This window comes from Buteo buteo, chromosome 23 (genome assembly GCF_964188355.1).
Source record: "Buteo buteo chromosome 23, bButBut1.hap1.1, whole genome shotgun sequence".
In the NCBI taxonomy this organism is placed as follows: Eukaryota; Metazoa; Chordata; class Aves; order Accipitriformes; family Accipitridae; genus Buteo; species Buteo buteo.
Genome location: NC_134193.1, coordinates 20874525 through 20898038, shown reverse-complemented (window position 1 = coordinate 20898038; position 23514 = coordinate 20874525). Strand labels below are relative to the sequence as shown.

At 36.4% G+C, this 23514-nt stretch overlaps 1 protein-coding gene across 1 annotated transcript in view; it reads right to left on the bottom strand.

Annotated features, from left to right (window-relative positions):
* Positions 1–23514, bottom strand: part of CAMSAP1 (calmodulin regulated spectrin associated protein 1) — a 28762-nt gene that overhangs the window by 4108 nt on the left and 1140 nt on the right. Inside the window, exons 2-12 of the mRNA XM_075054663.1 lie at positions 23248–23410; positions 13571–13833; positions 13220–13381; positions 12295–12375; positions 7651–7792; positions 6582–6721; positions 6387–6483; positions 5789–5966; positions 4974–5068; positions 4082–4166; positions 1285–3721 (exon numbers count right to left, since the gene is read on the bottom strand). Coding sequence (XP_074910764.1) covers positions 1285–3721; positions 4082–4166; positions 4974–5068; positions 5789–5966; positions 6387–6483; positions 6582–6721; positions 7651–7792; positions 12295–12375; positions 13220–13381; positions 13571–13833; positions 23248–23410 — 3843 coding nt within the window. The remainder of the gene's footprint in view (positions 1–1284; positions 3722–4081; positions 4167–4973; positions 5069–5788; positions 5967–6386; positions 6484–6581; positions 6722–7650; positions 7793–12294; positions 12376–13219; positions 13382–13570; positions 13834–23247; positions 23411–23514) is intronic.

The following is a 23514-nucleotide window of genomic DNA, read 5'->3' as shown; positions in this document are numbered from 1 at the left end:
TTACATTTTTAGAATTGCTAAGTATAAATCAGAACTGTATTGAACTTTTTGTTGCTCAAGAAAAATTTAGGAGACAGTTTTAGTGTCCCCTTAAGTCTGTGAGGAGAAAAAACAGGCCTCATCTTACTCTGACTTGTTTTTAAGTATGCTTAATCATCACAAAACCTTCTAGAACTGCAAAGTACGATGCAACTACCATGTGAGCTAGGATGGACACCACAAACAACCCCAGCATAACAATAACCTTTGAGTCAGTCAATATTAATCACACTATATAAACCCAGAAGTTAAATTCACCGAGATTGAGACAGTCTAGCTTAACTTTCTTGAAAGAGAAATTAAAAAAGAAAGTATCACCATGTCAGCACATTTGAGGTATTTAAAATAATCATTGCTAAGCACAAATTAAGATACTAAATGTTCCGATAGCAGTGCTGAACTTCACTAGAGGGAGCAAACACATTATTTAAAAAACATCCAACCCAATATAAGAAATATCACTGTACTAAAAAACCAACAGCTTAACACAACCACCCTTCCCCCAAGCCACAGTTAGGTGTGAAATGAGAAAAATTACATAAATTTAATGCATTTTCATCATGAGCCCTATACACTACCATTATAGGACTAAAATGAAAGCTGCATGAAAAACAGTCATTTCTTCAAACAATGCACTGAAGCATCTAATTTTTCACTTGCATCTCCAGCCATACAACTAAATTCTCCATTACAGCCCTTGACTTTTAGGCTGCTAGGCTGCTCAAAATTGGAGAAATTTGGATGCAAATGCCAACAACACCCCCTCCCGCCCCATTAAGACTCTCAGCTCCCTGACAAGTTTTAAAACCTGTTCAGCAGGCTTTTGCTAGACACCTGTGTTCTGTCAGAATTTTTCCTTTCAGTTGATACAGGTTCACAGAATGCTGCAATTTCAAAATGGCAAATTCTTCCCTTGCATTCTGTGATGCTTTTGTGCTAAGTATTTAAAATAAGTTTGTGTCTTTGTCTGTTTCTCAGATAGAAAAAAAACTAAAGGAAAGAGAAGAAAAGCAAGGTTAATCCTGATTCCTAGTAAAAGTAACAAGAACCAGGATTTCATACATTAAGTCAAAACCTTTTTTCTCCACAAACAATTCTTTTCCAATGCATTTTTTAAAAATCCTAATATTGCAACCAAGATGTACTGTGTTCCATCAGAAGACTGAAGAATGAAGTAGACAAGAATAGTTCTAATGCTGGGCAAATGTGTAACAACAACCAAAGACAGAAAGGCAACATATTTACCTTGAAGAAGAAACCCACACCAGACTTCTGATCACCCTCACTAATTATATCTGTAGAGCTATCCTGGTTTTCAAGTTCTCCTTCATCTGGAGCTTTTAAGTCAGACAAGTCTACTTCAATGAGATTAGCCTTGCTTCTCAGTGGCTCATCCACTGGGACATTTTCTTTTCCTGAGCCATCAGAAGAATTCAACCCTGTTTCCTTGAAGCTGTTATTCACCTCTTTGCTCATTTCAGAAATAATATTTGCATCTTTGGAGGTGGAGAGAACAAGTGCCCTTTGATTGCTCTCATCATGAAGTCTATATGTATCAAAGAAACACTTTTCTTGAGAACCACTTCCATGATCAGGACTACTTTCCAAGCTGATTTCTGTTGGTGTCTTTGACAAGCTATTGGATGGAAATGGTCTTAAATGTGGTAAGGTTTCTAGACTTTGTGTTGGGGTTTTAACACGTGCTGAATTTTGTTGTCTGTCTTTAGTGACTTTCAGATCAGCTGGTCTTCCTGATCGAGGATTCCTTCCTTGACCAAATCGAGGCGGTTTACGAAGACTGTTCATTCCAGTTGGAGAGAGAGGCTCAACAAAATGAATTGATGGTTTTACCTTTTGGTCCTGAGAGTTACTTCTGGTTCCTGGTGATGGCACTGATGGAGATTTCATAAGTAGTTCCTGTTGCTGAGAAATCTTTAATATAGCCTGCTGAAGCGTACTGATTGTTTCATTTAGTTTTTCAATAGAAAGATCACATTCATTTATATCCACTTCAGTAACATTGTCTTCCAGGAGGGCAACGGAAATAATTTTACTTTTTTCCAAATCATGTATAGCAGCAGAGTCTTTTGGTTTATGTTGCTCAGCAAAAGCTAGGCTTTCTTGCATTTTTACTTTTGTTACTTCTTGAGAATCATTAAGCATTTCTTCTCTCTCCTCCTCTTTCACAAGAAACTCCTCAGATTTGGAACTCAAAGAAACTTCATCTAAGTCTTCACCACTGTGCCGAGAATATTCTTTTGCAAAATGTTCTGGTTTAACAGGTTGTGGAACATCAGGAGATTTCCCTTTTTTAACAACATGCAAGAAAGCTGCCTTGCCCAATTTTAGTCGCTGCCTTGCTGATAAGGCTTCCATCTTCTTCTTCTGCGCTTCTATTGCCCTTCGTTTCTCTTCCAACTGCATATGAAGCTGCACCAACTCAGAAGCTAAAAGATTAACATTATCTTTATTTTGTCTGTTGGGGCTTTGTTCTCGCTTTTGTTTCCATGTGGTTAGTGGTGCTGGGCAGCTTTCTGATCCATCTGGTGTGGTCTTTTGTGAACTACTTGTGCTGGACTTTGTTTCATAGCTATTAAGTCTCTGAAGCTTTCGTTCTGCAAAGTTGGTCATTCGGACACTCCCACTAGTCATTGACACACTGCTAACTTGAGAAATTGTACTCAAACATGGGCTGGAACGTCCACTAGCATCATCCTTATCTTCGTGTTCTTTTACCTTCATGTCTTCTTGCAATTTTGCAGATTCTTCCTCACCAATGTATTTACTGACTATAGGATGGTCATCTATGACTACCAGATCCTGTTCAGTGTCTTCTAAGTCTAAGAGATCTGAATCAGAGTCCTGTCTCACCATAGTCCATGTAGTATCTGGAACGTGCGAATTGATGCTTTTCACATAACTTACATTGACTTTACTTGCTATGTCATCATCAGATTTAGCAGCATGAAGAAAAAATCCTCCAGTGGATAGCTCCTGAGTGGAAGGATCTAAACTGCTACTAGCCAAAGGTCTGGAAGCTTCTAAACCTGCCTCCACCAGTGCCACTGGATCTGCAGTACTAGGATCTGCAACTGGAGTGAAATCAGAACTAGAAATTGGAGTAAAAGTCCTATTGAGGTCATGCTCACCATGACTGCTATTTGTTTTCTTGCGGATCAAAGGCAAGTGTCCTTCATTTAATCTCTTTGTTATAAAACTCCTTTGTTTCCCCTCCCCACATTCATCCTCTTTATTGATTATCTGTTTTTCCTTTGCTGGTTTTAGAACGGCAGGCATTAAAGGCTCCAAGTAAAAACTGTCTGGTTTGCTTTCTGAAGTCTCACTATTTGTTTTTGGAGACCATGCAGTTGCAACTATGCTGGGCACCCTGGCTGATGCATTCTGTAATTCAAGATCACTACGGTTTGGCCTTTCTTCAGATCTGATTATTGCAATAAGCTCTTCATCTTCGTCCTCAATTTCAACATTGTTCAGCAAGCTCTTCCCGTTAGTTTTCGTTGATGGAGGATGGGGCTGATTTTTTGGAGTTACATTAACAATGTTTGAAGCAAGACTGTCTTTGCTGATTGATCTAGCCAGACTAATGCTATCACCAGACCCAGGGTCCACATCACTACTGGCAGAATGATGAAGAGCAAATGGTGTTGGCTGAGACAGAGGCCTAGAAAAGATAAGAACAGTCTACTGACACTTAAGCACAAAAAGTCACAATTTGTTGAACTAAGGACCATAATATAGACAGCTAAAATTTTTGCTCCATTTGAAAAATGTATCAAAAGTGACCAGCAATACTAAACAGCTACTTCAGATACTTAATTTTCAACCGTGCTTACTGAAAATCATGTTTAAAATATTTTCAATTGCAACCCTAAAATGAGTTGTGTCTGAAAATGTACTTTAAGAGAAAACAAAATTAGGTGACTCTTGGTCCAGTTCTAAGGAAGCGATACCATATTACTACAATGAAATTGTCACAGTATCCTTTCATTAAACAGTATTGTAATACTTAAATGCATGTTACCTGGGTTTCCTCTCTGGCCACGCAAGAACTGAACCTCGTGGCTGCCCATCAACACGGGTCAGAGAATTGGAACGATGCCGATGACCTGAAATATTTTTTAAATTTTTAATGGTTTTACAAATGGTCTTTAAACTAGCACTTTTACTTTATTTAATAGCAAACATCATAAACTCTTTCACCAAGAGATGGCAGCAGAAAACAGATTTGCTGACATATTAACCAAACACAGACAGTCAAAGTCTGAAAAAAACCCAATGAAAAGTAACTACATATACATATCGGACTTTTGGATTTCCAAACATGAAAATGTTTCAATTTGCTTTCCTCCGTCAGCCCCTCAACTTTAAAAAAAAAAAAAAGTCTTCACTGCGTGTTGTTAGAGCCTAAGCAGTTGGAATGTTTGGTTGGTACCTTAGCTGATAAAAGAAGAAATTCTGAGCATCTCCAGGTAAGTATAAAACCTAGGGGTTTAGTAATTAAAAAAATGTTTAGGTAAAACATGTCAAGTACTAGAGCGAGTTTGTCATTCTGGATGACAATCTTACTTCCTAAGACTTTTGCTAGTCTTATGAACATTTGACAAATGGCTTTTTCCTTTCTTTTCACAGACTTGACATTATTAGTCTTAATTTCTTGCACTTGAGATTCTGAGAAATAAGCTTATTTGTAAAAGAAAGAAGTTTTTTAAATCCAGTAACTTTCTTAAAAGATCTTTAAATTCTTTTAATGCAAGCAAAGATTATTTACTCAAACTAAACATGCTTACCACTTGGCTGACTGCAGTTTAATTCAATTTTAGATCATATGCATATATGAACTTACATTTTTATTCATTACTGTATTGACATTGATCATCATTGCTTGTTGAAACACAAATTCAAGGTAGACTTACCAGGGCTGTCTTCTCCCTGTAAAGATTTTTGTTGCTTTTGTCTCAAAGGGAGCAGTGGATGGGAAGGACTAAAGGCAGGGCTTCCTCCTTTGCCACTAATTCAGAAAAGCAAAAATTCATTACTACAATAATTTTTTTTCTATAATAAGAAAAATTACATAGTTGCAAAGTGACACTGGTAGTAGTTACACCCATCTCTTTAAAATACAACAATATATCATTAATTTTAATGTTAAAGAAGTTACTTAGAAGAAAAGGTTTCCACATGTAACAATGCAAAAGTAAACCTACTACCTGAAATCAAACTGTTTAAGTTTCTAAATACAGCAGATTTAAAATGTGGCTTATGTAAATAGTACATTAGAGACAAAGCAAAGGCTGAAATAGCTTATTCGTTGCCATCAAACCTAGGTCAGCTGAAAAACCTTGTCGTTAACCTTCTTGTACATTAGATTCTATTGAAGTTTGTTTTCGTATCACCATTTATAGAATACCGCTAGTAAAGATGAGCTGCTTGAACAGTTTTCACGTTTCGCGTTTTCTCCAAAATAGAAGTTAGACTAACTTCTTCTGTCACGCAATGGTGACATTTACTGGTGGGGCTTATTGGCATTTGCCAAACAAAGATCTAACATAACAGTGTAAAGTGTTTCTTTGAACTTGAGAATTGAGAGTATTTTAGAGACTGACTGCACACAACTCAAATTCACTCAGACTGTAGCAAAATCAGAACATTTAGCAGCAGAAATTCCTAGGTTATCCAAATGGAAGCATAAACTGAAGATTAATCTAAACAACATGAAAAACAGACTTACAGATAGTCAGGCTCCTCAGGGTGCAGGTAGTATCTATTGCAAGCTTCAGGGCCTGTCTGAGCCAAGGGCTGTGAGTCTGCTGGACTTGTACTAGCAGGGCTAGCCATGAAACTTCGCTTAGTTGCATTGGAAATAGGAACAGGTGGACGACTGCTCTTCTGCTGCAACACTGTTTTAACTGTGCATATGTTAATAACATTAACACAACTTATACTAGACATTAAAACAACAAAACAGAACAGGAAGTTTTCAGATTGCAGTACATGAGAACGAAAACTTTACTGCAACACTAAAATAAAACCTTAAGTACTACTCATTATTTAAAATATGTATCTCCTGGTGACCTTAATGGAAAGAAAGTTACAAGTAAATCACTAGTGGTTTTAGGGAAAAAATTAGCTACTTCATTCAAAAAATTAAGACCTAAGTCAATCTAGGACTAACTTTCCTTCCATTTTTACTGCTTTCAAAGATCCCCAGCGAGCAAAAAGTTTGAGTAGAAACAAAACTCCAAAGGAAACACCACCGTGCAACAGTTTCATTGTAATGCAAGTATTTTAAATAACATGCTAAAATTTATCAAGAGTTAAAAACTTACCATCTTTTATTTCCTGAATATCTCTTGGTTGTACAAAGTCTGGTTTGACATTCTCAAACCACCAGAAGAGTTCCGCAATGAACACCATGACGTTAGGCTAAACAGGAGACAAGAAAAAACACACCTCACAATAACAAAACACTTATGATTTACCCATATTTTATTTAAAAATATATTCTTCATTATGGTTCTTACCTTTAAAACTAAAGGAGCATATAACATGTCCTCCAATGTGAGGTAAAAACATTTGTTTAGATATTCATTTGAGAATTCTCTCAAAAGTTGAATATTATAGAGGCTGTCTGCAATTGAGGTTACCTCCTTCAAACAAATATCTAGAAAGGTGAGAAAGAGTAAGTTATGACACTATCCCAATGAATTAAACTACCATCCACAATTAACAGAAACACTACATACAGGAACTTCACAGACTGCTTATACACCATCATTTAATATTTATTGGTTATCAGTGACATTTCTCTACCTGTTAAGTACCAGAGGGATAGGAAAAAGAGGAAGAAAAACATAGATAAAACAGTATCAATTCTGCATTCATTTTAGAATCCATATAGGAGTCTCTCTATTACAGCAACAGAAAAGGTAAGCAGGCTACAAAGAACACACATAACGAATAAAAAACCCCCACAATTAAAACCAGACATCTTTATTTGCAAACAATAAAAGATTACTACTAGGATTCACAGTGCTGGTTCCTTCTGAAACCATTCAGGAGCTCTGCAAGGTACAACATATCTGAGAATTTAAAAACCAATACAAAATGTTGATTTGTAGAAGTTAAATGCAACAAGGACATTGAATTATTGAGAAAAACACTTCTGGGAAAGGAAATTCATGTTTGATATGCTGAAGAGTGACAATTGCTGAAGACTGGGAGAAACTATTTTAAAATGCCAAATTTTTTGTACTTGTACAGAACAACATGAGAATTATCAGCTAACAGTAGTGGACAAGTATTCCTTTTTTGTGGTCTATTGAAACCAAGTTCAGTTATTTGAACAAAGAAAGCTGTATCACCTAGATCTATAAAAGAAAGGATTATTTTGTAGCTCATAAGATACACAGCAAAGCCTTCTCAATACAGTAAGTAAAAAAAAACAAAATCAAAGAGACGTTACTTTAAATACACTGATGGGGATTCCGTACCTGACCTGACTAACTTGCTGTAGTCCACTACCAACTTTCAAAGATTGAAGAATTTTTTTTTTATTTTATTTTTTTTTTTTAAGAAACCTTTACTACATACCATCTAGTTTCATTTGCTCTGGACAATAATAGTGTATCACAGCTAGAAGAGCAGCACCATCGCTACCATCCTTCATCAAATCTTCAAGCAAAGGAAAGTAAGGTAATTGCCTGCTTGAAAGATGGTCTCTTCGGTAACGCACCTAACAAAAGAAAAAAAGCATTCATATGATGATAATAAAAAGGAAAAAAAAAAAACCAAACCCAAACAAAAACCCAAACAGGAATTTTTGTTAAGCACTGAAAACTCTTTACGGTGGATCCTTTATAGCATTCTGCTCCAAGTCAAAAACAATTTACAGGGTTATACTTTTCTCTCAATGGAAGCCAATTCTGAAGAATACAGCGCTTTCCTTTTAATCATTCTCCTCGTATCTGGAAGCAATCCATGCTGCGGAGTTCCTAGCTTCATTCACACATTTTAACTTACTGCAAGCAATTTAAGTCAAAATCCTTCCACACAGATGCATGAATGCAGAAGATCCAAAGAAAGAGACACAGATAACTACATGAAAACACTTAAAGCTTGGGAAAAACAAAACAAAACAAAGCAAAAAATATTTCAGATGAGCTAGTGATTTCTCATACATTACCTACATCCACAGACTTGCCATCATGTCCACAGAGATTCAGAACATGGTATGTCTGGGAAGCCAGTATACAATACTAATGTCGTGCAAAAGAAAAAAACATGGCCTTTTCCAAAAATCGTCAACAAGAGGAGCAAGTAGGCCTTTTACATCAATGGCAATACTCTTCTTGATTTCACTATAGATCAACATCAAACTCTTCTGCAAACCACTCCCTAGTCTTCATGTAATTTGGAGCACAGCTGAAGAGTAGCTAAAGCCAGTCAAGTAAAGAACAAATCTTGGCATTGCTTCTTGCAACTTTTGCAAGAGAAGTTTTAGCATTGATATTTACAAAGCATCCACATGCTAGCTAGACTAGAAGGCTGTATCTAAGTTTGAGCAGCAAAGCAATCAGGCAAGCAAAAGAAGAACACGCTACAGGGCCTAGCAGAAATACCTTTCAGTGTTGGAAAAAGATTCCTTTTACACTTTAATGCATTAATACCACTTAGCATTTAACAAGCTACCTTGACTGATATGTTGGCTTGACGTGCAGATATACAGAGAATGTATTTAATCATCAGAGGAAAGTTGGATTTTACCAATGGTATCATATACTTTCCAAGATAACCTGAGAAAGCTCTCTACACAAACACATACACACTCATGTGTCAAATTAGGATGGCACAGGCTGAGAAAAAATCTGTTCAAAGGAACGAAGATCACTTACAATCAGAGTAATAAGAACCAGTTTATTTATTTTGCACAAATATAAACATGTTAAGTTTCCCTGGCAAAGGCAAGTAACTCTAAAAGCTATCTCTATATGCTAATGCTATTTTTCCTGTCCTTTTACCAGGTGCAAATTATTTTTTTTCCCCAGCCTGGAGCACTCCACAAATATGTAATGGAATGTGAATCATACTGTACCACACGAGCATATTCCACTGGTTCCAGCATGCAGTGCGATATGGCATGCATCAGATCAGGCTTACACAAAAAGAAATAGTGAGATATATGATGGTGATTATTCAAACATGAAAATCAAATCAAATGCATTAGCAACATCCATTATGCACTGGAAATGTGGTCATTAAGTCTGATAAGTATGCACACTAAGGTGAACTGGTTAGCTTAAAAGGTTCATCATTTATCCACTTAGTTGAAGTAAACATATTAAAGGTGAACTTCAGAAATTTCTTTCTAAACTTTAATTCCTCCTGTATTTAAAGCAGATATAAATATATCCTTTCCAATAGGCTTAAATGGAATTTAAACCAACTACAATCAATACCAAGAACTACAATCCATAATTCCTTGTTTATTTTACCTTTGGTGAAAAAACACAAATTTATCATCAAAGAAATTTTTTTATGGACTTAATTTAATTCCTTATTTTTTGCTCAACTATTACTCTCTTAACCATTCAGTCTTTTGTACTGGAAAATTCCAAATTCTTTCTTATATTCTAAGCCAAGTTTTGTGGTTTGTCCCCCTGCCATGCATACAACTACTGACATTTGTATGCCCTAAAGTGCAGAAATGGGTGCTACTGAAATAGAGGTAACTCCATATTTTAAAAAAAAAAAAAAAAAAAAAATCACAAAAGAAAAAAGAAATACAGAAGTGACACAGTGTGGCAACTAATATGGAGACCGCAAAATCTGTCAGTAAACCATTATAATCTAAGTTGTACTGGACTAGCAGTGAGATAACCTCTATTTACTCCTTCTTTCACCACCAACTTGCTCAACGATATCCTGCAAGTCAATTCCATTCTTGTAGTTTCTTCTACTCTCACCCAGTTGTCTCTAAACAAAACACAGACCTACTCAACTTCCTCGAAAGGCTATCAAATGTACACCTCAAATACAGACACAATCTTTAAGCACACTAGAATCTAAGTGATAAGCACTAGGTCAATACTTCATTATATACTGGTGCAGGTCATTAAATGAGGCTGGAAGACAGGGCTCTGTCAGGTTTTATTAGCCTGCAGATCCCCACTCGAATTTCCTTTATATCAGATATTTAAAGTTTTTACTGCGGTCCATACATTTGGTTCAAACAAATAAAGGATTATGAGGCAGATAGGTGGGACTGAGCTCTCTGTGGAAAGGCAGAGAGACTGGGGGGACAGGTGACTGCCTGATCATGCCTGCCTTTTCCAAGTGCACTGCTCTTTGGAACTTTCAACTGAGACAACAGCTCTCATCTTCCCAGAGAGAAAATGAAAAACACCAAATCCAGCAAGTGCAGGAGAATGGTATCAAGGCTAAGGAAAGCAAAGGAACAAAGAAAAATCTCTACAAGTTGAAATAAACCCAGGAAACTCAGCCAAAAGAAAGCAGGCTTGTATACTAGAAGTACAATTTTATTATTTTTTTGTATATAGTGGAATTGATATTCCATTTTCACACTTCACCATAAAGCAAATAAGTATTTTGTTCTGATATGTAAACTGTCTTTCCTCCCATTATGCCAGCTTCAGTCTCATTAATTTAGCATACAATTCCAACAACTGTCATAACGGGTCCAAACTGGTTTGTCAAATCTCCTAACCCCATCTCAATAACAGTGTTCTGGTTTTGACAAATTTACAAACCTGTGCAAGAGCAGGTGCAAGAGCAGTGCAAGAGTATTATTTAACAAACAACTGCAAACATCTGAGTATCTCAACTATGGATTCAAAGATTAAGCAACCATTTAAACTGACCAGCTTTTATATCACCTTAGTGCTGTGATCAATTGCCTACTTACAACAAAAATAGTGCCTACTTACAACAAAAATAGTAAATGCAACCATTTCAACTGTTTTTAATTTTCTAGTTTTTTGCTGCTACTCCATATCCCTCACTCCTGCACTGTGGAAACAATTTTGAAATGCTGTAAAGTGATTATGCTATATGCTGTACAGTATGCAAAAATCATGTTATGAAAACTAAGCCTGATGACCCAAAAGCTTACACAGGTTTTTTTCAAAGACCATCTAAGAAGCATTGTAATGGAAGCAAACACTCTGAAGAAATTTAAAAAGCCATGATTTTGTGGATGACAACTGGTGTAAAAGTAGTTCACTTACAGGTACTAATTTCCAATACCATTTGGAAGGAGACTGCTCAGGAAGCAAGGAAAGGAATGTAGGAATAGGAAAGGAACATCAGCAATGCAAGTTAAAAGCAGTAATACTTAAATGCACTTCAGCAATAAACACTTTCATGTTTTAGAGGGGTTGTAGCCTAGAAATTTAGATCTAAAAATATTAAAATGAGACCCAAAAGCCAATAGAGAGTCAAATAGTTAAAGGGATCCTTTAGACCACGCATCAACATATAAACAGCTCCTTAGCCCTTTATCATTGAAAGATACTGTTTTATTGCTTTTTACGTAAAGCATCTTTGCCACTAACATGAAAGTTAAACAATTGTGCCTTGTTCATAGCTCACATTTTTACCCCCTTTTGCACAGCAATGCCAATTTGAAGAAAGAACTTAGCAGTTTTTCTTAAGCCTTCCTCAAATCATAAATTGGGAGCTCAGATAGCTGATACACATTATGTTTGAGAAAGATCTATTTGACATTCTCCAGAAATGAAAGTGTACTATATTTTGCAATGTTAGTGCATTGTGATATAATTTCAAGGGAAAAGGTGGAAAAAACTACAAACACACACATATAACATTTGAATGCCAAGAGTATGCTTACTAGATAGAACTTGAATAAACCTCTGAATATATATTAGACAATTAACCCATGCAAAATGAATATGCCCCAAGAGCTTTCAAAATACATATTCTGTGCTGTGAAAGCCGAGTCATATTTACCCACATAAAGTTGATACAAGTTATTTTAAGTTGAAACAAGTTGTTTTAGTCCAACTGAAACTTAAAAGGAAAGTCAGAAGATACCAGTGGGCTTGAAAGGTAACAAGGGCACTGATGATAGACACAACACAAATGGCATGTACAAGATCTCAGGATTTCTCTGACAAAGAAAATACCAAGATGTTTGTATTTAAATCCATTAAAAAATCAGCAATACATAAAATCACAGCCGAAGACAATTTATTTTACCTTTTGGTGCCCTGGACTTTCCATTAGTTGCTGTTTTAATTTAATCTCTTTCTCTGTTATCTCTCTCATTTTAAGGTTCACCTGAAAGGGCATAGCATAAAAAAAGATATTAAAATACATCTGAATATGTTTCCCACAAGTCAAGTTTTCTTCTTCTACCCCTTACTTAATGGTCAATCTGTTCTACAAACATAAAAAGTTCATCGAATAACGTGTTATAACAGTTTTCAAGACCAACTCTCTTATTAGCAGTAGCTATAATCACAACAAGGGAATCTTGGGCTTGCAAAGGAGAAATTCTCTTTGGAATGTGACTCTGTTGTCACTCAAAAGGGTTTCAGTAACTTAACCTCTACCCTTTGAAAAAGTTTCAGTATTTCTGTTAAAAGTATTCAAGCTAGTCAGAATTAAGTCTATCCTGTTATTTAAGATGAAACAATGCTTCACTTAAAAACTTATAGCAGCTTGTCTGAAAATAAAGAACCCAATTTCCACAGTTTTCCTAATTTAGTTCTTAATTATCTTCTCTATTTTAAAATTTGCCTTGAAAAATTTACCAGCTTTATTACAGCATCCCTAAGAAAAAGAAATTGCATTTCCCTGCTAGTCTGATTCTCTTCCCCAATGCATATGGAAACCTTGGGAAGCCACACAAGAAGATGAAAATAGAATACATTGCAGTAATAAGGAAATCAAATACCATTAATAATAATCTGTATTAGGAGGATATTATACCCAGCTACCATTGGATTTGAGGTAACAAGTAACAACCCAGTAATTAAAGCAGTTCTCTTCATCTTAAGTGGAAAAGATGATAGAAATGCACAAGTAAGAAAGATGGAAGGAAGACACTCATCAGAACCTTTTTAAAAATCTGAAAATTGACAGTAAGAAACAGGCAGGCTTTTCTCAAAGGAAATTTTACCTTGTTAATCCAGAAAACCATTGCATCCTCCAAATCATAGGGCAGTTCTTTCGAGGCACTGAATGTAGAAAAACGCTTGACACTAGCAACCACCTTTTCAATGCTGATCATTTCTACAGTATAGGCCATCATTAGAGCATCAATCATGGCCATATGAGAACTCTAAAAGAAGAAAACAATAAGGACTGAAAAATAAAATCCTTTAAGAAAAAAATTACATATTCTAACTGTATTTAAAATGAAAAATTCCTGAGGTTAGCGACCTAGAAATCAAGAGCTCTTCATTCCATTCACTATTTTAAATAGTGTTAAATAAAAAGAAGATCATTAGGTGGATTTAATTAAGCTAACCATTTTGATTGGTGCACAGCCCAGATCAGATTCAGACACAGGTGTATCATCACTCTCCATGACGTAAATCCCTTTTCGAGACAGAGCCTGGATGACTGACTGGTGTCCCTGCAGAGCAGCCACCTGATCCCCCTTCAGAATGAGGCTACAGACACGGCAGTACAGCTCGCTGGACAGCAGCAGCTTGATGACGGGTGGTTTAATATGTTCTTGCTCATACTGATCTATGTAAAATGGGTCCTTCAGCTCCTCTGGGACATTATCTGAAACAATGAAGAAAATTTTCAGCAAGCGGCACCAGGAAGTGGCATCGGTTATAAACAAAAGGAAACATTTTTACTTTAATTCAAAGATGGCATATGAAAGAACAACAACAAAAAAAAAATCAAGCACAAAAAATACTGAATGTAATTAAGTCTGCAGTTTCATATTGCAACTGGTTTTCAATAGGTCTTCGCGCTTAAACTTTAATTCAGTAAAGTGTATATAATTGGCTCCTGCCATACACATACTTCAGTAAAATTCTTATACATTACCAGTCAGCTTTCTCAAGATACTGGAGTACCTTTCACGAAAGCACTTCAACACGGACAAAAGTCTCTACGCATCTCTAGCTGTTTCCTTGAATAAGACCCAGCTTAATCAGAATGATATGCTACCACCTCTACTGATTGGTGCGTATTATTAGTCTTTTAATTTTATTTAGAATTATAAATCATTTACTTAGATCACAGGCTAAAATGCTCTGTGTATCAGATGGGCAAAGTTGATATATCTTCAAAGCAAAATTTACAGCTACTTCAAGCAATATCCCAAAACATCTGTGCACAGCAATGAAATAACTGCAATGCTCAGTCACTAAGAGGGACTAGCCAAACATTCTCAAATTGAAAAAGAAAACTAAGCCACCTATTTCTTGGTCCTAAACTGCCAAAGTTCATAGAAAGATTGAAATATCTGACTAAAATCTCGAGTATTTTATAAATGGTTTGCAAAACAATTGAGTCTCCAGTGAGCTGATTTTCTATTTTTTTGACGACAAGAGCGTTGAAGCAAAAACTATTGCAGCTTTTCAGCCTTTAAAAAAAATTAAAGCCTATGAAGCAAAACCACTCCGCTTGGATTTGGATTCAACATGAATTTTAAACTAAGTCTAAAATTAACTTCTTTTGTAATGGCACAATTTCCACAAGTTGTCTTACAATTCTATCAAACTGAACACAGATTCTGAGTGTAGTAATTTACATGCAAGTCAAAATTAACAACACAGAAGACTTGGTCCTCGCACACCACTTCTTCCCCACCAGTTCCCTACCCTCATAAAGGCTTACACTTTTGGTACTAATCAGCACAACTTCATAGCTGCCAGGAAAGAAAGGCACTAACAACAACTAACACTCTGATCACTCTAAACACATCTAAGACACTGCAAATCCATACCTTGCTAGCTGAGGTACTGCCAGTGTTAAAGGTTGTAACACTACAACACAAGGCAAATGTCAACTGATTACAACAGTTGAAAGTGGAAGGAAATGCTGTTGTAAGCAATAGTTTGATATCACTGAAAACACAAAACAAGTTAAAAATAGATATATCCCAAAATAAATACTTCTACTCATATTCAGTAATCAGACTAGAAGCTATTGATCTGTATAATAGCCTAGCAGTAATGAGAGCCTCAAGTGTGTTTTCTTAATAGAAGCCTGACATTTCATAATTTTGAAATATAAAATTCTATCTTATGCTATCCAGTCACTCCGAAGATCTTCCCCTGAAGTCACTTCAACAGTTCATTTTAAATACGTCCATCTACACTTAAAAGAATTATTACTTTGACGGCATATTTACTTTTCATGCAGCTCATTTCCAGAATAATTAAATTTCCCCATTCAAAAAACCTCCTACCCATAGTATATCTTTGAAGTGCAAAATAAGGCGCACAGTATTTGTATACTGCAGAGCACTTAATGTTCATAAAGAAGAGAAACTGAAACAGAATGTTATCAATTACATGAGCCAAGAGCACAACTCACTTAAATGTGAGTAGTAAACCAGTGTTATCGTAACAGCTGTAACAGCTACTCAGTCACACAGTACTGCCCCTATTTTTCAAAATTGAAAGATTTTGAAGTTTTTAAAAATTGAGATCACTATTTTTCCTTTATGTGACATTGAATGCTGTGATATACGGACTACATACTGAAGATGGTTAGAAAAGACACAATAAAACCCCACTGGTTCTGTAGTAGTATTTGTTAATGTTGGTATCCATTTTTAATGAAATAGATAATAAATTCAAATATTTTTAATCTTCTTAACATTAGTCAACCTGACCTAAAATCAAAGGCTGTTGGAAGCTAATTCCATTTAATGTTCATTGCCATTTCCAGAAAGAGAACTAGAACTTCCATTTCTAAAGACTGGGGAAAGATCCAAAAATCAAAATGTAAAGCAGTTCACTTAATTCGATATTTTAGCTTCATTACAAGCAGCTACCCCTTTAACAATCAAAGATACATTACTTTTTACTAAAGTTATTTGTGAAAGGAAATAATAGAATACTAGCTCATAAAATATCCATAAAGAAGTACATTTCTGGTAAGAGCATTAGCACCACTCCAAGTTTTGAAGGCTTTTTTAAAACAAAACAAAAAATGCAAATTCAAAGTGTCTGAAACCTGAAGTACTTAGACGAGGGTTTTAGTACGAACATCTGCCCTCCACCAGCTCCACAGAGCCCGGTGGAGCAGGGTAACCGAGGTGACTGTCTGAAACTGCGCTGTGAGTAACGGCTGGACAAAGAACCCTGAACCTCCTCCAACACATCAGCTGCCCAGCTATCCATGCAGCCCACTGCATCAGCAGACAGACAGCTCTCTTTGCATTTTCTTCAGGTCCCTTTTCCACAAGGCAATAACTTCTAGTACCAGCATTAATAATTTGAATACTATCATAAGAAGTTATTCTTAAACACTAATCCTCCCATAAGTGCAATTTATTTCACTGTAAACACTTGTCCAGTTTTATTTCCTACATTAGTGTATACAACACTTCTGCCAGCTAAATTTGCCTATCTGTGGCAGAAAGGAACAGTTTTGTAACTAACCTGATGTCCTGACTAAAGGCCCACAGAAATTTTAAGATATAAAAACCACATCAAAGCTCAAGAGCAGTAATATTAACTTTACTATTAACTCTAATTTATTTCACACTGGACATAATCGTACTAGCCACATGGCAGCCACAAATAAGTAAGAAATAAATGGCAGGGAAAACTGTAATGCAAAAAGGATGCTATGTAAGTATGTAACTCTGAGTTGAGAAACTTCCAAATATCATAGTTGTGGATGTCCTATACACAATGCAATTACCTCAAACAGGGTAACATAGTCTTCCTAGACAGCCACCAATAAAAAAAGTGCTCTAATCGTGAGATATCTTCAATATTTGAATTCCGCATCTGAAAGTGCAACGTAAGGAACCCATCTTCTCTTTCACATATCTGCTAATTATTCTTATCTGCAGTGTAATGCCACATAAAACACTTGCAGCACCCAGGTCTGCTCGTTCCCCAACACTCCCTTAAAAGTGTCAAAATCGCCACATTGCCAAAAATTTCAGAAATACATTATCAGTTTTAGACCAATTACACACCATCAGAGTTAACCTAACACTAAGTTAAATAACACCCTATGGGTACACAAGTAAGCACTGGTATTACGGATAGCATTTCTCCCCAGTTTTTATGGATCCGGCAAACTCCAAACATGTCATGTTTTTTGCTTGCCTCACTACAGAATGTCAATGCTCTTTTTGAAGAAAATGTCCCAGTCTTTTCAAGTCCCAGTTTCTATAAGCACCTTTTTCAACACCTTACTTTCATGACCTATAACTGAACTTAGATGTTAGAAAAATTGTGTCCATTAAAACTTGTATTTTTACACATTTATGCTATGGAATTTGGAAAAATCAACATGAAAAATTAACTTCTGAGCAATTAACTTCTAAGCCATAGCTACAAAAATGTCTGCTCGAGAAGTTTAACTAATCATACCAAAGCAAACCAAAACCAATTAAACCATGTCCCTTTTTTTGCTTATAAAAAGGTGTCCAATACCATCATAATTCCAAAAGGAAGCCGCTTTTAAGTTACTACTGCATGTTATCGGAAAGCTTGCAAATAGCTTCTGCTTTTCCTAATGTGCTTTCTAAGTTGTTACCCCAGGAAAATGTTAGCATCAACTTCAACACAAGCTGTACAGTTGCCATTTTTAGGCAAACTGAGGTGCTCGAAAGACATAAAGCTTAAAAACTACCAGTGTTTTTATAGTAACTTAAAAACAATGGCACATAACCTGATAATCAGATCTGTGAAGGCATAAATCATTAATTCAGTTTGTCCTAAGTTTTCTGTCAAGAATTGTTGAAGAATTTACCACGCTACACTCAAAATAGGAGTTGACCAGATCTCTTTCACACATGGATTTTATGTAAATTTTATGCCATGTTACTTAGTTGCATGCAGTCAGCTTACTATAGAGCAAAAATGCTCATTTTTGCTGTTTCCTACACTTATAAAAACAAAGTAATAACATATTTTTTCCAAGTTTCAGCAGCATAAACTTTTAAGTGTTCTTGCTCTACTGAGCCTACTAGAAGAGATATCTCTACCAGCTATTTTTATAAGAGATGAAGGACTCAAAAATAAACCGCCGTAATTTCTCACGAAGCAATTCTTCTGGTCCGTTCCATCATATCAATGAGTTCTAATCTCTCAAAAAACCTGTCAGTTCCAAGCATAAATCATTGCGTACAACATAGTTTACAGGATTACAAAAATAATTTCACTTTTAACAACCGTCAGAGAGACAATTATTGCCAGACTCTCTTCACTTTAGGGTAGGGACCATTTCTTTATCATCTCACTTACAAAACCCTGTTCAAAGACGACTACTTGATTATGATTTGATAAAGAAAAATACAGCAATCTGTACAAATTTGACTTATACCTTGAACTGGAGAAGTGGATACACCCCAGATCTTATTTTACCTCCAGAAGCATGAAGAACTGGTTTCACATGGAAAGAGAGCCAAAGCATCATGGTAAACAGAACTAAGCATATTCAAATTCTGAGTGGGATTTCGTTAGTGTCAGTATCTGTTCACAGAATTATTTAGTACTGTATGGATGTCCTCTAAGCTACAGATCACGAGCAGAAGCTACACGTTCTCAGCAACTAAGACCACCTGCATTATAATAAAAACATTCTTTGTTGGTTTTCATTACAGAACGGTATTATAAACTCCGTAAGTGATCTATAACACTACACCTGAAAATTTACATACAACAGGCAAAAAAAAAAAAAGCTAAAGACTTTGTATACTGCTGGTGAGAGTGACCGCACTCTCATTATCATATCTTTTGATCAAGCATAAAGCCACAAACCTGGATGAAGCAGAAGAGACAAAATAATAATTATGGAATTCTTCACCCCTGTAAACTTCACACAAGTAATATTTAGTGTTTATGAAATGGGCATCATTAAAGAAACAAATGTTTAACTATTGAATATTTGCAAAACACAACAGCTTGCTTAAAAATATTTTTACTATGGACCTGAGAAAAAAGCTGACAAAGACAAGAAGTAGGGAACCCAGGAATTTAGGGAATTTAGCCCAGGAAACATGCTCACACTGCCTCTACCAAACCGGTAACTGTGGGTAGCTATTACGGTACTGTAAAACCTTATTTAACAGGTAACTATTAAGTACTTCAAAGACCAAAAAAAGCCACAACTTGCATTTCCCCTACAATGCATTACATTACTCCTTGGCTTTCCTGCCTGTATCTTGCCAAAGGTCTTGGGCTAATGTTAGCATTAAGTCTGGAAACTATGTAAAGCTCCTAGCCCTAATAAATAAGTAAAATGCAGCAAGTTCGTTCTGAAAAATCCGAATTTTACAAACTGTTTTAAAGAAGCGACAACATTTGTTATGGAAAGGGTTGCAAACAACCCACTTGCTCACAGCAAGCTGCAATGTTGAAAAACTTCCATATACTCCTTCCATATCTAAATTTTAACATTATAACCGTGATGGTAGAAAACAGTTTCTACACATAAATTCGTGCTGTACTAACTAGATCTGCTGAGAAATCACAATTTTTCATTGTCATTGTCTCTTTTCCCAAGTGGTACCAAATGAAAACGTACTAGTTGTGTTCCATTCTGACTGCTGCTGCTCAGAGCCGAGGGGACAGTGGCACTGAAGGACCAAGTCCACTTCCCTCCGCTCAGCTTTGTGCGGCGCGTGGCCCTGTTACTGCTTGGCAATCTGGTTCATTCCACCGACTGTGAAAAAGTGATCTCTCCCACGGACAGCTTGCCAAGCCTCTCTAAACCTCCCACACTCACCTCCCGTGAACTTAAGTTCCACAAACTCAATGGCACCCTTGCTCCTCAGCCACTTAAATGTTATGAATTGTATTTTCACACTGCTAGTAGAATTCCTTACAGCACACATTTGGTTCTAATCAAAGTTTGCTGATGAAAAAGATAATTCTGTTCTAATCAAATTCCATTCCCTCAAACTACTGTCTCAGCTAAATGGACTTTATAATCTTTCAAGTGTACAGAAGGTTTCCAGATGTTTACACACAGACTTTTAGAGCGATCCATGTCAGTACTCCCAGATTTATTTGGGGAGACGGACGACACTGAACAGGGAAACACCTTCCTTCACAACATCCTTCCTCTCTGTCTTCTGGAATTCAGACAAACAGTTGTAAGACCTCCCTCTGGAGTCCATCTGTGACAACCAGGCAGCCACCACAGACAGACAGAAGGGGCTATGGGCTTCCAGAAATAAGCCAGCCAGCCCAATTTCTATGCAAGAAGAGGGGTTGTTTCACTAGTAGTATTTGAAGAGAGAAAGTAGCTGTCCTCAGTTGTTTGGCTACCAAAATTCTCTCTTTTCATGGCCAGAAGGGAAAAAAGGAGGAATGCATCATCAAATGAAACAAAACCCAAACGAGGACTTCAACTCCAAATTATGTGTCATGCATGCTCTCAGTAATTTGTCCTTGAGAAAAAAAAAGAAAGGATGAAGAATTTTTCTACATAGATGCCAACTTAGATGTGGAGAATTCAAATATCCTGCAACAGCAAATAGAAAATCCAGTTTCAGGTAAAACCTGCAGTGATGAATGACTTTTAGCAAGAGTCTACGCTAGAATCAAATTTCTGTTCTTGACTATTCCCACACTTCAGCACGAGCTTAGACTTACTCAGATGAAAATGAAATCCAGGATATGCACCAGCATTTGAAAGATTAAGGCACAAAATTACATCAATTTGTTTACATCAATTCCAAACCTCACATTTCAGAAAACCACTCCTTACTTAGCCACTTGGAAGGCAGTTACGGAAACCCTATCAGATAAGAATTACTTTAAAACATAAGAGAGTGTTTTAACCTTATAAACAGAGAAACATTTTTTTCCACCAAATTGACCAGAACTAAGTCTAAAAAGCCCCCCAAAACTTTCACCTGCCTAGTGAGATTTTATATAACAAATTCACAATTGCTTGGTAGCTGCCCAAGACTCACTGAACAATATCCAATATCTTAAAACAAAAACATAAGCCTGAGAGAGAAGTAATATCTTACATTCAAATATTATTCAAAACGATAATCACATAGGAAACCTTTCTAAACCCATCTCTCTATGAATTAAAGAGGCTTATAAATTTCTAGGTATTTTGCAATGCTGTTCCTGATGTAAGGGTTACTATGTGACAATGCCTTGCAGGAGCCATTTCAAAAATCAAACTAAATTTCCATGGGCCACGGTCCTGCAAAGATACACACAAAAAACCTTACTCGCTGGATCTAACCGACGACGCAACACCAAAAGCCCCAGCAAAAAATATTTCTTCCTACTGTTCACAGCATTTAATTTCTATTAAAATGTAATCTGAACAAGCCTAAATGCAAGTAGAAGAACTGGCAAACACTGCTACAACCTTCTCTACGCTAGAGATCACATCATTGTCATTATGAAAGGTGTCTTTCTTTTTAGCTTTTAGTCAAAAGAAAGCCAAACGCTTATTCAATGTAAGCCTGTGTTGTCAAGTGCATAAACAGACTTGCTGTTAACCAGTTAACTGATCCAAGATGTACGGGCACAACCCCGAGTTCTGGAGCCCCAGAAGACACTACACCAAGAAACACGAGGCCACAAAGCTTTCTCTGCAGCACAGGATCCATGCCAGTCGATTCTAATTTGGGATTAGCTTTCTTTCGAAACAAAGTCATAATATAAATAGTGCGTCTCCATGTCTGGAATACCCATTTTATCTCTGATCACTAAAAAGTCTTCAGGAAACATCACAAACAATTCCAGCAACTGAAAAATATTTACATGAGGAAATGCCTGTTCAGTTCTTTTAAGTTATCAACGTTCTACTAACATACTAACACCCTCCCAAAACTCCCACATTTTTTAAACGTCATCTGATAAAGGGGGTTTTTTTGCCTCTTGTTGCTTGTAATGAAAATATCTTCACTAATACTAAACATTATAAACCCATGATTTTCTGTTTTCCCAAAAATCATTAAGATGATGACAACACTGAAAGAGCTGAAAATATTAAAAAAGGAAAATAATTCAGAAAAATATTCCAACAAGGATTAATATTTAACTGCAGGAATGGACTGCTTTTCTTCAGCCTTGTCACAAAGTAAGCTAGTGCTAATCCATTAAGCATATTATGAGTTTGGTGAATTAGACTTAAGATTAACAGGGCTACCTCATTTTCCAAAACAAGATTCTGTACACATTTTTATTATATGTTTTGTTCTGGACAAACAAAACCCACAAATATTCTATCATATTTCTCCATAATGAAGCTACTTAAAGTCAAGATGTATCTAGTAACAATAATTCAGAACAGACAGATAGATCTAATTCAAAACAAAAAAAGCAAATTTCAATAGATGTCAGGAAAATACTGTACAAACGATACTCCAAGAATCTTTATTTTTCCATGTTTGACTGTAAAGGTTTATGACAACATGAGGAAAAGAACTCCTCTACCACCTACAACTTGCTGTTTAATGTCACAGAACCCAGATAAACCATACCTGCTCATTTGACATTTCTTTTACATAAAAGAATGTTGCTGATCATAAATGCATTGCTTTTTAGTTCGTTTTGAAACCAAACCCATGATCTGACAGGAAAAAAGTCCTAACTGAGTATACAAAGGGCATCAAGGTCCTAGCATCCCTTGGCCAAGATGACTAGACCAGGAAACACACTAAAGCCTTCACAGCCTGGAGGGACTTGGGGCCTGCAAGCAGTGACATACAGTTCTGTGGAAGCAAGTCTACTTAACTAACATGAGGATTTAAACATTTTGAGGTATGCATTCTTCACAAGCGCAATCTGTGAGTGTTCACCATTAGGTTTGCTGATTCAGGGCACCTCTTGCAGTTCCATTATTCCTGTCGAAGGTACCAGGAAACATGTAATATTGCAAGAGAACAGACTGTCATATCATTGATATTTAAAACAAAGGTGATTCAAGCCCAATTTAATTACTTCTGGAATGGCAGGGGAGACCGAAAAAACAAGAACAAAATCAAGAATGACTTCCAGAGAAAAGCAATCTTACCTATTCCGTAGGCTTTAGCACAGATCCATTGTAGATTAGCAGCTATTTTTGCTCTGGCTGAATCATAGAGCTCCAAAGGGACAATCTCAACTGCACTATCTGTCAGGGCATCCATTTTTCTTCTGGTACTATCTCCACCGGCACAAACATCAACATCCACCATCTAAAACAAAAACAAAAGGCAGCGGACTTTCACACAAGCAATCGCTCCCCTCACATTTTCAGAACGGCACAGGAGAGGAGCCGGCCGAACGCATCGTGCCTTAC